The following is an 18,452-nucleotide window of genomic DNA, read 5'->3' as shown; positions in this document are numbered from 1 at the left end:
TAGAGCTTAAAGTAAATATCACTGTCTGATGGATGGATTGATGGATTGCAAAGGGTGTGATTAGCTACCAACTGTTTCTGGGAGAGAACACTGTGGACCTGCCAGGCACCAGCTGAGCTCTGATGTTAGTTATGAGTGACATATAGCATTCAGACCCCTTTCACATTCTGTATTGCACCTTCTATCAGGAGTCTGCTTCAGACTTTCACAGATTAGCTGGTTATATTTCTGGGGTTTGGGTTCTACCAAATGATTGGAAGAACATATGACATGAATTACTTAGTAGTTGATTACCAAAACAATGACTGGTATGCACAACGCAATGAAACTGTTGAAATGCAAAGAATCCAGTTAATTCAGGTAATTTATTAGTACTACAGTGTGAACAGGCTGGCTGTAGGGGTGACGTCAGGCCAGAAAAAAACACTCAGAGAGCCAGTACTGGCCGGTGAAAACTTTTTTTTAACAATAAAACAAAAGGACAAAATTTAAACAGACAAAAACACTTTGTAAAAGAAAATGGCATGTTGTCCAAAAACAGACATACAAACAAAACGAACAGACACTAACAAACAGGGCATGAACACTAACAAAGTACGGTGCTGGTGCTTCCAGCCTTCGTAGCAGTTATCTTCTTTACCTTTCTTATTTTACTCTCCTCACTCTCTCCCGTTCTTTCACTCTGAACACACAACCCCGAGTGAGTGAAATGTGCATCTATATATACTGTTGTGCCGGGATTCAATTACTAATTAATTACTCACTTGAATCCCAGGACGTGAACCAATTTGTGCAATCCTGTGCTCACATATTATTAAATATTTTACCTGCACGTGAAGTGTTTGTGCAATCCCTGTGCCTAAATACAACTTTATATTTGAAGTCACTCGTACTACACAGACCCATTTATATCTCGCGCAGCAATACCTATACACCAACATTAACACACCACACGCAACACAAAATCCACACATGGATGGGACACACTGCCACATGCAGATACACATTTAAGAGTTTATTACCCCAAATTGTTTAAGAACATTTGACCTTTTTAAATTCACTCGTACATTAAAAGTGCAGTCATTAAACCAAGTAAAATAATCGAAATTCCGTTTAATAACCTGAATGAAAGTCTACAAACTCCTAGGGTGCATTTTGAAGGTTGTTACGAATGAGGCAGTTTGCCAGTTAATACAATTAACTGTTTTAACAGGACTGCATACAACTTAATTACTGCAAATAAATACTGTACTCCTTGATGTTTAGCAGTAAGACATGCTCAAGTAGGAAACGCAGAAGTCCAGAACTTCATAATACAACTAGTTGCACTAAGTCCCAGTGACTGAGAATACAGGTTTTGTAGTCGAGTAACAGTGTAGCTGGAGTTGTACTGGGCAGTACCGTTTTTGTAAGAGAAGGCAAATGGTTGTTATAAATATATTATAGGACTTTATAAAAATCTATTAAATGTGAACCCGGATTCCCAGCATAGAAACTGAAATTCTGAGCTTATCCTTTGGTAAAGAAACTCGTCAGAAACAACACATTGGAGTAACGGCTGCTGGTACCGCTGTTGCTTCCCAGATGTAGCAAACAGGACAGAAATAACTCCCACACTGCATTATATTTAGTAGTCCAGAAATACATTTAACAAATACATGAACAAGGCCTATTGGTTTAAAGCATAATAGATAATTGTCTGCTGCTGCTGCTGGGTAATAAATATATTATTTATTAATGGCCTACCATGTGGTTTGAAATAAACATTTCTTGTTTATTCTTGGTTGGCCTCTGACACCCTGTAGCTATTTACTGGCCTTCGGTAAAGAGAAGAAATCAAACAGACACAGCTTGCCACGTATTTTACAATGCAGAGGACAATTAAGCGTGACATCTGCTGTTTCTCAATTGATTGAATCACTTACATTACGGTTAGGATTATCCTTAACAGTATGGGTCACAGCATGTGATTACAGATGCATCATCCTCTACTGTATGAAATCTAGCATTGATTCCATTTCAAAATGAAACAAATAAAGCACTGTAATAAGAATAGAATTGTTAGTAATTTCCTAGCGCACTTGAATACAGTCCCATGTGAGCAGAGCACTGAAAACAACCTGGATTCATCTCACTAAAGTCTTTCATTCACCTTTCAAAACATTGCACCAAGGACCTAAAAGAGGCAACTGTGGAGCCTAGTGTATTAAAAAAAACACACAAAGATCGCGGACAGAGTGTCACATGAAAACGCAACCAGGGGCTCAGTCTCCACATCTCCACTTGTCAGATCGGTTATCGCTAATAGGACCGAGACTGAGCCTTGTGACCCCGCCAAGGAAAACGAGCTCCCTGTCTCAAAAACGGTCAAGCTTTTAGCGTTTTTCTATGGAATATCATACCACGGAGCTGTCAGCCAGGCAAATGACAATGTAACCCAGACGTCTTGGAGAGTGAGAGAGGGAGGGAGACAGGTTGATAGGTTTAGTTGACAGGCTGCCGAGAGGGTTTCTCCCTGCAGGCCTCTCTTTTCTCTCTACATATAACAAACCGCTGATCTGAAGAATTTTACACGTGGCGGGACACAAGACTATAATTTCTTTAAATGATACTGCTTTCTTTTTTTCTAGGTAGATTATTATTATTATTATTATTATTATTATTATTATTTTATTATTATTTTTTTTTTAATTGAAGTACTGCAGTTTATGAAAAATATATTGTTTTTTTGTTTGTTTTTTTCCCCAAACACCAGATCCTTCTGTCAAGGGGCAGAGTAATGTGTTCATCCAAGCTGTGTCATTCAACAGTATTCCTCTGCTAAATATCTTTGACCTTTACCAGGGAAAACATCGTGGTGGGTCTATATCTTTAACCCTCAGTGCCTCTTGTTACTGCTGTGCTTGCCTTTGGCCTGGGCCTGTGTGTATTATGGCATCCTTCCCTGTTCCCAGGACGCTGGAGCTGGCGATACTCATTTAGACTTTAAACCTCCTAGTACAGTATGAATAAGATTGTAATTGTGAGACTGGCTCTTTCCACATGAAGAATATGAGAATAATAATTCTACTGGCATACCATATTTAATAAATCACTTCCCTCAGTGAGGACGCTTTTTGTTTGACTGCCCTTCCCACACCTCTGATGAGAGATTACAGCACAACATGTTCCAGGCACTGAAGCAAGTTCTAATTCTTCATGATGGACTTGTAAGGGTTTCGACACAGCTGGGTTTGTATATATACGACATTGAAAACTGCTGAGACAAAGAATCCAGTATTTGAACAAGAACATATTGAGAGGCAAACATGACCATGTTCAGCTTCATTCTTATAACAGATTGTCACGCAAAGTTATCCGATGCATAATTGATATACAGTGCAAATTAAAACAAACCAATTGTTCTGTACAGCTTCTCTCTTTACAAGCTTGCGGAGTAGCAGGTTTGGTTTACTTTTGGGATGTCCCTTAACTAGAATATGGTGGAACATTATAAATCCTTCAGTGGAGTGGTTCACAACCTTTTTCCCACATACCATTTGCCAATGATTTTTACATATATATATATATATACACACACACACACACACACACACATCACCTCAAGAGAAGGTGTTTATAACAATCAGAGCTGTCAGCAGTACAAATTTAAAAAGGGATATTTAATTGGATTCTGGTTGGAAATAATGCTTCCTATTCGCTCCACTACAATGCCAAAGAAGAAGGGAAAATGATCGCTCAATTAAGGCTGTCTGACATGCTGCTAAAAGACTGGTTTAAGTTTGAGACATTTACTAACTGGCAAAATCACAAAGAAACAGGATCTAGGGACCATCTCTTGCAATTAAAAGGTAACATTTAGGAATTGTGTGATAGAACGTTGCTTAAACACTTAACCACATTTTAGTAAACCGCATATAATATTAAAAAGACCTACAAGAATGTAATAACACAGTAATAACAACAACGGTCCCTGCTCTTTCATAAATGGTGTGTACAATGTTGTAACAAACATGCTCATCTCCATGTAATTAAATATAGCAGGTACTGGTACTGCTGTCAAATTGAAACTGCAATAATAATTTCTTCATTTACTGTACCTGCATTGCTTTGTATCTACCGGGCACAGAGCAATGTGAATCTGGGTTTGGTATAAATCAGGTGAAATGCTATAGTGCTCACCCAGCCACTATCATTTATTTAAAAAATCTGCTGACGAGACATACGGCAGATAACTTGATGACAAGCCCTTTTCTGTGCTGGAGAGTCGCATCTTGATTTATGTACAGTAACTATCAATTTAGGAGACACGTCACAAATTGCATTTAAAAGTATATTGCAAACTGTGTTTCCGCTTTTGAAGTTCACTTGGTTCAAATGCTGTAAAGTTAAAGACAGTGGGTAGATTTAACCTGCTACCTGAAGGTGAATGTATGAACCAAGTTGTATAATACTGCACTTGGTGAGGTGGGGATTATCCCTTCTAAACACATGAGCTTGTTATTCCCAATGAAAACAAAGAAACACAGGAAATGTGGAGTACATGAATCTGAGTTGCTTGTCATGCTGGGTCAAAGGCTAATGGGTTGCAGGGGCATGAGAGTATTTCCAGCGGGGAGGCTGTGGTAACCATGGTGATGTTTGATGAAATTGCAAAATCAATTCTGACTAAGCACTGAAAATCTGGCCAGCTTAAAAAAGAAATATATTTCAGATTTATGTGTAATGTTGATATGAGTGACACAAGGATTCTCTCAATTTTCATATTCAAATCATATTTATTTAAATGCAACATGTACTTATTCATTCATAGTCTGTCTGTGACACTGCATCACGCACTTTGCTCAGTATGGCCTTCAATGGCTAGAAGCTGGTTCCCTTAACAAAGGATGTTCAGTGCACATGTACACAGTGGTACTAAGGCAGTGGAAGGGGGCAGTTGTACTGCAAGGGCTGCCTCATGCATTTCACACAGTGGTACCGTTTTCATTTCATTACCTACCATTTTGGAACAACAATGGTAAGAACCAGCGTTGCATTACTATACCATGTGCTACTGCATAAGGACTAGCATGCAGTATTTCAAATGATTTTACTGCAAGGCATTCTTTAGAGCATAAAGCTAACACCTCACTAACTTGGCTTTAATCTAAAAATCTACGAAAAAATACATCCATTCATGAACTCCTCTGATCTTTTAAATGCAGCGCTGGATTCCCACCATGCTGTTCTTTGTGTGCCACCTTGTCTACAGCTATTGAGAAATCTTGATTCTCTTTCATTTATGGCCCCCCCTGAAGAAAAGCTATCTATTGTTTCACACTGTGCTGCAGTCTTGTGATGTGGACAACTGCGATCCTCCAGGAACTCCGCTATGAACAGTGGTCTCATTCACTGGTGACCTCAGAACATCACTCTGCAGCAATGTGCTCACCTAAAAAAAATACCTTTCAAGGCTTCACCAAAGGACAAAGTCTATAAGGTGGGAGTTTTGCCTACAAATTAAAAATGAAACTATGGAAGTTGTTTCACCTTTAATGGAACTACAATTAACATCTCTGTTGCCTCATTCAAATTATATGTCGGCTCACTTGTGCATTTTGCTTATTTGAAAGTCATTTTTTCATACTTGTTCACTATGTTTTTTAATTATGAGATATGATAAATATGAAAAGATATATTGTTTAAAGATGCTGGTCGACACAAGCATTAGCCAGTATATGTTGTATATAATTGTATGTAATATTTTTGCCTTTCATTATGTGTGTGTGTGTATATATATAATATATATATATATATATATATATATATATATATATATATATATATATATATGTATATACACACACACATACACACACACACACACACATAATGAAAGACTAAAATATTACATACAATTATATACAACATATACTGCATTGCAATTCCATAAAGGTTATGGGAAAGTAGGGCCCAACAAATCTTTGGGGTCCCTTTTAATAAAAGTCACAGCTTGCCTACAACAGCAGTAGGAACAGAGGAAGTTAGAAGTCTAGCAGCACACACCGGGATGACATTAGCTGTGCTATATCGAGGGCATTATGTACAGAGAGGGTAACAAACGACTGCACACATCCATCTCCGTGATAATATCCTGTTGATAAAAGATGCTAAGGCCCCCAGACACGGTCAGCCCTGCAATGCAAATGATAAATGACAGTGCCTTTCTTCCCTGCTGGGCTCTGACAGGTAAAATAAATGCAGACTTGTCTGCACGGCGCAGTCCGAGAGATCTCGGAACCCTTCAAAGCACAGGGTGACATTCTGAAGCATATTAACGGAAGTGGAGCATGGCGGCTTCAGCGCAACTTCATAGCAATTAAAAGAAGCACTGGAGCGGGGAATAGGAAGGGACCCGTGTCATCAGTTAGAATAATAGAGCTATCCTGGTGGAGGCAGGAACAGAGTGGTTTTGAAAAGCCCCTCTCTATCCCTCACCTCCTGGGTACGGTTTCAAAGCCTCAGCCCAGGTGTTATAGATCCATTAACGCTGAACAAATGCATGTGTATTCAAATGGAATGCCATCCATAACACCCCTAGCATGCATATTAGTTTGTGTCAGATTTAAGGTGGTACTGCAAGATTGAGGAAATCAATAGCATGTTTGTATTAAGGCTATTGTATCAAGAACAAAAGGTATAAATAAAGGCTATAATAATACTACTACTAATAATAAGAAAAACTGGTCACACTTTGCATTAACTTCTTTGCAATTTATAGTAATGCTTCTCCTAGTTGTAGTTGTAACACTTGCGATGTTTTACCCATGATATCAAATCAACCATGATGTAAGAATGCTATTTAGCAAGACTAGTAGGCTAATGAACATTTGCAGTAAACACTCTCTCTTACATGTTCCTCATACTGCTTTAAGCTCTGCAGTGTCCATTCCTAGCCAAGCCTGGTAATAAACACCCAGGCACAGACCTCACCATTTCTCTTAAGTCTACCAGCACTTGGTTTCAATTTAAGCTGCATTTCATGACAGAGCTGGAATGAAAATATAATTGCGGAATTGTCCCCCCTCCAGTATTCCACAGCTGATATCCATCATGTGAGGGGCTGTTGACAAGGGCAGAGGTACCCTGATGGAGTCATTGCTCACACAGATAGGGTCCTACCTTTCCTATCCTCATTCATTGCAGAGTCAAAGAGGAGGGCAGTGCAATCTGAACAGCTGGCTAGGTGCAATGAGTTATGTCCAGATCATGTACAAGCTGGTCCTGAAAGACAGCAAGTTAAATACAACTGCTATACTGCAATTCACATCACTCTGTATACATGCAGATCATTTCTATTAAAACTGTGAGTTTATAGATAATCTAGCATTCGCAGTTAAAATCAATGGGTTTAACTATGTATAAAGCCCAGAAAGGTTAATAAACAAATGAAAGTGTCATTATTATTATTATTATTATTATTATAATCATTTTGAATGGTTCTATATTGACAAGAATTGCAAGGAGACACTATCTTATGATTTCTCAAGTTCAGGAGAAAAAAAAAAAAAAAAAAACACACAGGCCTGCAAGCAAGATAGCAAGAGAGAAAAGTGATCACAATCTAAATATTAGAAGAACTGAAATCAGGACCATTCAGAAAGCTTGCAAAGGAAAACTAATTCAATGTCACGAGTCGTTGTAGATACTTCAGTGAATCACGTCATGAATCAGACCGGCGGAGAAAACACACTGCAGGCCTCAATTATCAGTCTGGGGTCTGGATTCAGCTAGTTCACTGGAACACCCTGCTGTTCTCGTTCACAGTCATACGTGGTATATAGGAGGGCTGAGAGACAGCCACATCTCAATATCAATCTTCTACTCTTGGTGTTTGGGATAGAGAAGTCATTGCACCAAAAACTTGCTTGAATATGGAGTTTTATTTTTGAGGGTGTTTTAAGATGACTGACTTCTGGTTCAGTTGTAATTGCCTTTCTAGTCACCATGCAGTAGATAAAAACCAGTCTGCAGATGTGTCTGAATCACCACCATCTAGTAGTGCACTATATGTATTGTTTGCTTCAGATTAATCACACTGTACAAGTAACAAGTGTTAGGTTACAGTTGATGTATTTAATGATTTTCTGGCTCTAAGAACTCACTGATTAGACAGCACCCAGTAGAGCTTGTCCAATCATGAAAGAGGGAATTGTGATGAAACTTGCTCAGGACATTCTTTGATACAAGTTACTGAGTGGATCAGCAGCCACCAAGCCTAATGCTAGATAGATGGATGCACGGTAACATCCTCATTTCAGCTCAGGACATTGAAGGCCAACAGCACAAACATTCAATATTTGTCCAATATTTCTCTTCTGTTGGTTATAATTTAGTTTCAGCTCACACTGGAAGCTGTGCCTCGCTTTTCATTAATTATTCATCTGTAAAAAGATTCAAACAGCCTTTCTGGATTAAAAAAGGATTTACAATTTCTATGTTAATTAAACCCAGTGTGTTCCCTTGCATGATGTCGAGGCGATCACAGTCATAGTGGTTCCCACAGACTGGTTTTTAATTAGGACAGCATGCTGTTAAAAGATCCGTACACCTGAATATGTCACGTAATTATCTTCACTGACAAATCATTGTAGTTTATATTTTTCTGGACAGATTTAGTCGAATATGTAATCTGCAGAGACAATCACCCACTTGTACAGAGAACAAGCCCAAATTAAATCAATATGCAATAATTCATGCCACCTGTACAGTACATATAGGACTGATGGATGTGGTGTACTGAATGGCTACTGTATTAATACGCATTAATACTCATCATCCATAACTTCTCAGCAACACATAGATTCATTCTATCAGTATTATCCATCTAGTGGATAATAACTACATTACACCTTCATTCTGTACTGAGCCATAGCCCCCTGCTGGACAATAACAGGTCTACATTCTACAACAGCACAGACCACCTGCTGGATGGTAAACGCATTTCAGCTGCAATCAGTACTGGATTCAGACCGAACCAGCTGCTGGACATTTTAATGTTGGTTCTTCCAAACCTATTAGTACCCTGGATAAATGGATTTATTTGTGTTATGGATGTTGAGAGATGCCTAGAGTGCTTTTAAGTTTTCAGCGCTCCACATAATGTACTTGAGTAGTCAGGGTAAAATATCAAGTTTGAAAGCCAGTGGGAAAAATATTTTATAATTCCCCCAAAAAATTCTTTAGTGGCACTGTCTTTATATTTACAGAAGTTTGCCATCAATGCAAAACTATCACCACACATGTATATATTCATTTGACATGGAGAACAAAAGACTGAACATAATCTCTGCTTTATAGATACTCCGATTCAATTTGCAATTCAGTTTCCTTTGGCTCTTTGCACTGCACCAACACAATAGCATACAACAGCTGCACAGAGCAAAGTAATAATCAGAAATGTCATCCTTTTTTCCTTACTATGCATTGACAAGACTTGGGAAAAACTGTAATGCAATCTGTACAAAGCACATACAGTAGCTGTCAAGCAGTAACAGGGTGTAGAGCTAATATATATTAATTGAGCACCAAGTAATGGGTTGAATGCATTGCATTCTCACCACATTGTCATGAAACACATGTAATACAAGGTCAAAGCTTCAACGTGTGATATTGGGAAGCAGCCAGCATCAGATTGATTTCTATTTAAAACACAAAGCAATCAATGAAATGCAGAATGAGCCTTTGTGAGCAGACTGTTACATCATATCAGGTTCACTGTGGATACACACGGTTACATGGTTGAATCCTTAGATAAGCGATGCAGCAGTACAAAACAACACATTTTATCTCCGTTCACCAGCTTTGTGATGGCTCTGTCTTGAAAAGATTTCTGTGCTGTGTTTAACAGTCTTAGGCATAGTAGATCAAGAGAATCCCCCACTCCCTTTTTTTTTTTTTTTTTTACTTCAATGCAATGTGTCTATTACACCAGATAAACCTGAAATGTATACTGAGATTGGTTCCATTTTTCTTCCTGAAAAATTGGAAAATGATCTTAATAAATTATCTTTCTGTGGAAGCAGCTGCAGGATAGTCAGGACTTATGTGTAATTCCTTTAGAGCTTGATGCCTGCCCCTGAAACATGGGAATCTGTTACTCCATGAAGGGGTTAACTACTTGTAACAGCTTTAAAAGCTGCACTAGTGTCAATTAATGGGATTGCTAAAAAATCCAGATTGAAATGCCCGTAAATCCATTTAGATTAAGCCAATGTGATTCATGAGGCGAGGACTTAAATCAAAGCCAGATAGATGTTTGATCTGGCCCGGCTTTGTTCTGGCTTGTAAGCTTCCACGTGAGCCCTAAATGACAAGAGTCGGATTTAAATCCGACAGCTGGTTTTGTGTGGGGAAACCAGGACTTAAATCCACTAACAACAATCAGACTCTCCTCCAGTGTGTAACCATCTTCGCTGGGTTTACTGTGATTACTACATGATTTTGAGGACACCCTGGTATGTGCGCGCACTGGATTCTAAACTGCATACATAGCTCTTGAAACAGCACAACCACAATTTATGGTTAGCTTAGAATCAAATATTGATAGATTTTACATAAGCATACTTATTTCCGGTATGGGAATTAGAAAAAAAACAGAAATCAATACAATATACTTGTTACTGCCGTCATATAAAATGCACAGAACCCCCCCCCCCCCCCCCCCTCAAATTACAGATTGTTTATAATTGACAACTGTTCAGTCTGGGGCAGACCCCTAAAAGCCAGTTTTCATTTTAGCTGCATAAAAAGGAAATTCCCGTCATTAGACACGTTGAAATGACAAGGCCCTCTTCATACAACAGATGTCATGACACGATGGTGTGCCTGTGGATAAATATCACGCAACCACATCTAGGATTTCCAGGGGATTCCCTGATCTTAACTCCCCTTGCTCCCTGAAGGAGTAGAATGTCACTTATTACTTTATATAAAAAAAAAAAAAAAAAACTCTTGGGAACTGTGTATGCACTATCACTCAGTCTCCACATGTAGAAGCCACAAAAGCTATAATCCAGCTGTGATAGGTATTGATACTGGGAAAGGGTAAGCTGCTTCGCAGAAGCCACTTGTCTGATTATGCGTGCATTTGTATTGAATTGTTGAGGATGTACAGTACTTCATGTTGACCTATTTTTTTTTTTAAACTGTGGCGATATCTGTAATGTGTTACTTCTATCCTTGGCGGTGATCTGTGTAATTGACATTCCCAGCTCACACTGAAGCTGCGTGCCTCACCTCAAATCATTCCTGTTTAGTTACATCTCACTGCATCAGTCCTTGAAAACTTCCATGACAGTAGATAGGATTCTCCTGACCACTTACATTGAAATATTCTGTTCCTTTGTGATTCAGTAAATAGTCCAGGCCAGGTTATGCAATGCAAAGTAATATAAATATATAATCGTACATTGTGTCCAGCTGTATTATGAACAGTCAGTCTCTGAAACTATAGCTGATCCCAAATGCATACTGTCATTAATGTGTACAACAATGTTCAGAGGTTCAATAACATTGTACAGATCTTACATATCCTTTCCATCTACTAGGTTTTATTTTACTAAATCGTGTAATACAAAAAATTATTAAAGAGTATAACTTAATACAGTATTAACAGTCAATTATATACTGTACATGCAAGCAAACCTCAGTATGTTAGTTAAATTCCTAAAATGTTGAACACTAGAAACCTGGCCTTCTTAAGCAGTAAATCTAACTGACCTTGACTAAATGGTCCACTGTGGTATATATATCTCGATATGCTGCTGAGCAAACAGGCATGACAAAAAAAAAAAAATTCAAGTAAAAGCCTACCTGTCTAGATCGTCGTTGCTGTTTATCGTTCTGGTTTTTAAATAAATACCAGTAGAACCTTTTACTAAAGAAACTAAATCAATTTCTACAGGGCTGACTGCTGGTGTTCAGTATCACAGTGCCCTCTAGTGGCAGTAAAAACAGAACACTCCACCCTGCAACGCACTGTCCTCTGGAGAATAGTACCATCTATCCAAAGCCCTACTCTTAATGCAAACTGGACTTTGGATTTGACTTATTTTGTAAAGAGCTTTGTTGTCTGACTCTTATTTTGATTCATTAATAAACTGTTCCAGACTGTGTGCTTGGCTCCATTCAACCCCACCTAGAAGTTTCATGAATATCAAACTTTATTCCAGTGACTCACCTTTTTGGCCATTTCCCAAGAAACCACACCACCACAGGATTCAAGTCTCCATTTAAACCTTTTGTTATTCTCCTGTCATCTCTCACTGACATTCCCAGAGTTGCATATAAAGATGGCTTGAGATAAATGAATGCTGTTTGGCAGATCTATCTATTAAATCAACAGACAGCTCCTTTATTAAGTTTGCATAACTTGAAATGGCTGATGGTTTCTTCGCTGCGCTGTCATGTAATAGGAGTCTGTAGCCTGACTTTACCCATTGATGAAATGTCAGGATTTTAGCATCCTCTAAATCCTTTAGGCTGCTGATGAGAAAGCCTGTCTCTGCTATAATTTACTCGTCAGAATCGACACAATGAATAAACCCCTGCAGCTTGAGATGAAACAGCTACAGTAACTGCATGACATGAATACAGAAGAATTCTAAATACTTTCACTAAAGAGACACATACAGTAGGCACATTATTTTCTCTAAATTACCATATGAATGATTTATAAGGATCCTTTTTTTGTTTTTTTCGGATCCAAGAAAGCAGCAGGTAACGTACCAGCAAATCAAAACTTGTTCAACTTGTTTTCTTTCTATAACATACAATAAATGCTATTTGTGCGATAAAGCAATGAAATGCTTTTATTGTACTGAAAACTCAAGTTTAAAACTGGCCAAAAAATTAAAATGGTAAACTTGAATGATAAATTGGACCTATGCAAATGGTTAAAAGCAGTAAAAATTGTGACTAAATTCCACAATATTGTGGCCACAGATACAGAAACATTTAAACCCCAGAGTTTTACCTTAAAAGCTCATGGCAGTGCTATAAACAAACACTGACCTAGCCACTGACAGAAAACATCTTGCAACACCTTCCACACCATGCACTTCAAAATAGTACTAGGAAAATGTATTTATTGGCAAGGTATTACACAATCTGGAAATACTACAGGAAGCACGAAAGTGCAGTTATTTTAGATGTGGAACAAAGATACTATTCCTTTTAGGATGACTATTCCAACGCAAAGTGCAATCCTACAACTTCATCATTCCTTCCAAGCAATGTGTGGGCCTGCTCGAACTCCAGAGGGATAGTCTTTGCTTTATTCTTCAATTCCTTTTCAAAGATCTGAAAACATATATTTAAGATTTTAGTATGCATGGGTAATGACAGCCCCTACTATATACAAGCCAACAGAAAATAAACACTTACTATCCACTTTTTAAGTTTTAGTGTGGGGTTTGAACTGAAAACTAGTTGACATGTTTACACTATGCACAGGTTTCTGAGGTTCTCTTTGAAAGTCACAAACTTGCATCTTCCTTCTTGGTGGACAGATGATGTGACACTGTGGGTGTGTGAATGGCACAAGTGTCAGTACAGTGAATGCGCGAATCCATCTGCACAGTAAAACCCTTGGGTTACTAGGTGAAGATCAAACATGAGTGAATTAACTGGTCAGGTGGAGACAGATCATGGAAGAGGAGGGGAAAACTGTGATACATGCAAAATGAACAGAAAAGGGACCCCACACAATCACACAAAGCTGCAAACAGGACTGATCCTTTTAAAGACAAACACGTGTCTCCAGTGTAAGTTTGAAGTTACCTCAAAGGCTGAAACCTCCAGCAGCTGGTTGATGTCCACTTCTTGTTGGCACAGCGGCTTGCTGACAACAGAGGCTGCTTTTGCCACATTCGGGTGGTAATGTTTCTGCAGGCTCTGCAGGCAGCAATAAGAGAATGAAATGTCAATACAAGCAAGATTCTAATACCGGGCTATCAACAACTCTCACCAAGGAATGTACACACCAAGTTAAAGTGACTATCAAGAAGTAACAAAAACTACTGTATGACAAATCGATGAAATACTGGATACATCATAGAGGACAATAATCCACGTCAGAAATCACAACGAATATATGCTGCTTCTGCGCCAAACCGCTTCTTACCACTCTCCATTACCCTTGATAATTCTGCGTGTCAGGCATTAAATAATCCAGCCACACTGCCGTCCAATCCCAACACGATGCCAACTCACCTGCAACTCCCACAGGGAGCTCTCCAGAGCACAGCACTTGGCAGGGTCCTCCTCTTCCATGATGTAAGGGTCTTCAGAAGGATCTGAAAAGAGGAATAAAAAAAAAAAAAAAAAAAAAAAAAAGCACCATTCACAACAGGCCTGCGCCGCTTCTGTTTTTAGAATGAACTGTAATGCAGCACGTTGACCACGTAAATGCAAAACTCTAGACCGCATGAGCTGTGTATAAACAGAAAGGACAAGAATTCATTCAACACAGAAAAAGCCTGTCTTAGTTACTTATGCAATATTGTACATTTTGCTCACCGACAGTTAAAACGAGGTTGGAAAGTTGGAGCGTCCTACCTTCTGCTGCGCTGGGTCTGTGGATGAGCACTCGACAGCTGGGGTGTTGGCGGATCAGGTTGCAGATGAAGGGGATGACCATCAGCAGGGCTTGTGGAGGAGCAGTAAGAGCCAGTCGGGACAGCCTCTTGGCAAATGCAGCGACCAGGTATACCGGCAAATGACTGGAAAACAGATAAGGCATAATAAACTTCTATACTAATTCATCATTACTGCAGCCTATATTAATGCATTTGATTTTCTAAAGCAAGCCAGCAACAAATAGATTACGGCAAGCCAAACTACCCTTATCCTGCACTGAATATTGGAATCCTTAAAGTCACTCAGAGGTTCACACAGCATTGTGGCAACATATATAAATATGACATTTCCAGAAGCATGTGACTGACCTACAGACTATGACGCTTCACGCTGGCCATTTAAACTACACTGTAGATTGAATCTCCTGTCCTTGATTTCAGATATTCTGCACAAGGAACACAGTGGGAAATGGGAAACATAAAATGAAAACCAACCAGTGTTATAGTTTATATATAAATCCAACATTCCTACCTGGAACTCAAGAAGAGGTCAGCCAGGTGGAAGAAGCGAGCCCTGTACTTCACATGGAATATGGAGGGCTCCAACAGACTGTAGAGCTTCTTGTAGAAATCAGGGTAGTCCCTACAACATTCCAACCTTTTGTTAGATTTTTAAAAAATGCAAAACTAGTCCTGTATTAAAACTAAAAAAAGCTCAACTAAACATTTTCTTGCAATGCAGTGTTCACATTTATATTATTTTAATGTCCCCCCTCCAAGAGAATTCTATTCATGGAATGATACACCCATGCCAGGCACTTCAGTGATGACTCCCAAGTAGTATTGAACCAAACAGACAATATTTACAGGTTGTGTTGATGAATGAGAATGAATAGTCCATTCAAGGCAAGCAGGCTGATGGCTCCACCTATAAAGAAATTAAGCTTAGTGCAAGGTTGGTTCGTTCTACTATTTCTGTGATGCACACCTTAGCAGCACACACCTATATTCAAGAAAACTTTCAGACACATACATAGCAGGGAATGCTGGTCTTAGAACACACTGTAGAATGCATTTAGAGGACTTGTTTTGTCATACTGGAGCGTACACTGGAGACAATTTAACATTGCACTTTAAGAAGATGTGTGTGGACAGTGAAAGTAGTATTGTGGTCTGTAAAGGAGTGCGGTCTCACCAACGTCGTAGGCGGCAGTTAGGAAATCAATCATCAGGGTTGGTTTGCTCATGTGTGGCAGAATGGAGTCATGTAGAATAACCAGGACCTTTTTATACATGCTGCTCGGCAACTGCAGAGGAAATGGACAACTGATCTTAGGTTCACTTTCATTTCATTCTATTGAATGTGAAAATCTGAGCTTTTGGAGAATTACCTTGTGTTTAAGAAAACCAAGCCACATCCTTTCAAAGGCACGCTTGTGTTCCTGGAATGCAAAAAGGAAAAAAAAATTAAAAAAATTAGCGGCCTGAAAAGAAATCGTCCTGTGATTTGACAGATTTACGAAATTGAGAAGCTGCTTACTTTTAGTTTTGCTGCTTTCCATTCTTCATGTTTAGCTGTGAAGAAACACATACATTAATGTCAAACATGAATCCATGCATTTATAAAACACTAGAGCAGAGAGCTCACAAGCACAGGTACAGACAAACCTGCCTGTTTCACCTGGAAGTTGGTCATTTCGCTTTCTTTGCTGGGCATATTGATGTTTGACAGCAGAGCAAAGACATTGTTTTGATACACTGGCAACAGCGCCTGGGGGGAAACAAAAAACAGATGCAGTTACTGTCTATTCAAGTCATCAGAACACAAACCCACACTGCCAAAGTTTAATTCTTCATAACATTACTTGGCTCATTATATGATAACCGTTTTGCACTCTTGGTGCACAAAGCACTATTTTAATTCAGTTCAGTTTAAGTCTACCGATTAGACCCTATTATGTGTGGTTAGACTAATGGCAGGATCTTTCATGAATTTGCAGAATTCTTGGACGTCAAGCTACATATGCTACTTTTTAATAACCAGATGACGCCAAGGTTTTCAAAGTTCACCTCTTTAGTTTTCTGCATAACTTTGGCCACATTTTCATTCACAGATGCCATGACGTAGTACCGGATGTCCTCAAACTCAAGGTATTCCTGGAATCTGGAGATCAGGAGGGACATGTCCTTTTCCAGGGAAAGCAAGTGCTCCACCACAGACTGTAGACACAGTGTAGGGAAAGAATGGATCTTTTTAGTAGTTCTCTTAAAAAAGCCATTTGGGAAATGACACACATCAACTGCCAGCTGCCCCTTTGTGAAAGCAAGATGTGTAACATGCACACTTACTTTCAGAAGCTCCCTGGGAAAGCTGTAGTGTTCGTCCCAATCCACTTTCAACAGCGAGCGTTTCCCTTCCATCTCAACAAACTTCATCAGAGCGCACAGTGCTGCTTCCTAAAGCACCCAAAGCAAAAGTTAACACAAGAATGTTCTCACTTTATATTTCTACTGTTACATGGTCTAGTTTGCTATTAAGGGGCTCCTAGAGGGTGAAGACAGACTCACGACAAACAACGACCTTCACTTGAGCATCCCATTAGGATCTTAGCATTGCTTTAAAAGGCTGTGCAACGGAATTCCTATACCTAGACTGTGTTCTGAACAGATGCATTAGCTAAACAGCAAATCAGCAGCAAGATGTGCCACAACCGGGTCTGTAAAAGCACACCTCTAGTGCTGTAGACTGCACCCACCTCGACTTGGTACTCCTCATGGCACATCAGCTCCAGCAGCTGCTGCACACAGCTGCTGTAACGGTGCCTCATCCACACCCGGTACTTGTCTTCAGCACTGTAATCAGCTGCAGGAAGAAAGAAAAATCGTAGGATCACTACTTAACTTGCTTTAAGATTTTCTGGGTTTGTCCTTCTGGCTTGCAGATACAAGACAATACACCTTGAATGCATCAAATCATTTAGCGCAGTTCTTCCGTTTTGTTATTAAACTAGTTTGCTTTAGAAAACAATAAAGGCTCTCAAATCGAATGAACACAAAAATACTGTTAAGTGAAAAAAAAAATATATATATATATATAAAAAATTCGTGCAACATGTTGTTTTACCAGCCAGTGTTTCCTCCTCTTTTGGCAGCTGACCAACATAAAGATCCCCTCTTTCTAACAAAGCACTGAAGATCCTGCTGCAGGCTCTGATGGCACAGACCACCTCCTCCTCCTTCTCAGACTGCGAGGAAAGAAGCACGGGAAGAGCTTGCTAAAATACAACATCTTAATTACAGGTTCGGGGAACTGGGAATTCATTCCATTGAATAAATGAAGTGTGCGCGCTACTTAAGTAGTAGTCAAAGTGACGTATATAAAAAAAAAAAAACATTAACATTTTCATTTGAAGTTTATAAATGTAATTGGATTTCACAACGCTACTGATAACGCAGAAACACTTTTAACATAGTCAAGGCATACACATGTTTCTGTTACATAATTCCGCTTCCAGAACTGGCGCACACTAGTGTTTTAATCTACTACAGTAAACGTGACTTTATTAATATTTTGAACAGAATTATTTTTGAATTGTACGGGAAATAGATCCGCGACACACACAGTATAGTAAAATAAACACGTTCTGGGCTTCGGTTTGTTACCTGCAGGTATTCCAGTATATCAAACACATCGTTGGCATGTTTTCTACTTTCCAATACAAGCTCCGCTTTCCTGTTTAATTCCCTTTTCGCAGATTTCTTTTGCGTTTGTTTTTCAGTTTTATCCACGCTCACGTTTGTATCTCCGGGCGGCGCCATCTTTGTAACTAA

General features: G+C 39.1%; 1 protein-coding gene across 1 annotated transcript; it reads right to left on the bottom strand.

Annotated features, from left to right (window-relative positions):
* Nucleotides 1-13,113: 13,113 nt before the first annotated feature.
* On the bottom strand, nt 13,114-18,452 carry LOC121299474 (nucleolar complex protein 4 homolog). Its single transcript, XM_041227183.1, has 15 exons — nt 18,285-18,452; nt 17,746-17,866; nt 17,378-17,484; nt 16,971-17,078; nt 16,692-16,841; nt 16,290-16,392; nt 16,162-16,196; nt 16,013-16,063; nt 15,817-15,928; nt 15,489-15,549; nt 15,154-15,264; nt 14,602-14,765; nt 14,257-14,339; nt 13,825-13,938; nt 13,114-13,344 (listed from the first exon to the last, which is right to left on the bottom strand). The coding sequence occupies exons 1-15, from the start codon at nt 18,438-18,440 to the stop codon at nt 13,228-13,230; spliced, it is 1,593 nt and encodes a 530-aa protein (XP_041083117.1). The 5' UTR covers nt 18,441-18,452; the 3' UTR covers nt 13,114-13,227.

This window comes from Polyodon spathula, chromosome 25, assembly GCF_017654505.1.
Source record: "Polyodon spathula isolate WHYD16114869_AA chromosome 25, ASM1765450v1, whole genome shotgun sequence".
Taxonomy (NCBI): domain Eukaryota; kingdom Metazoa; phylum Chordata; class Actinopteri; order Acipenseriformes; family Polyodontidae; genus Polyodon; species Polyodon spathula.
This window is presented reverse-complemented; position numbering and strand designations above follow the sequence as displayed.

Coding starts and splice junctions, on each gene's coding strand:
- LOC121299474 (XM_041227183.1), bottom strand. CDS start 18,440: ATGGCGCCGCCCGGAGATACAAACGTGAGCGTGGATAAAACTGAAAAA. Junction 16,064..16,161: donor GGAAAGCAGCAAAACTAAAA/GTAAGCAGCTTC, acceptor TTTGCATTCCAG/GAACACAAGCGTGCCTTTGA. Junction 15,265..15,488: donor CTCATTCATCAACACAACCT/GTAAATATTGTC, acceptor GGAATGTTGTAG/GGACTACCCTGATTTCTACA.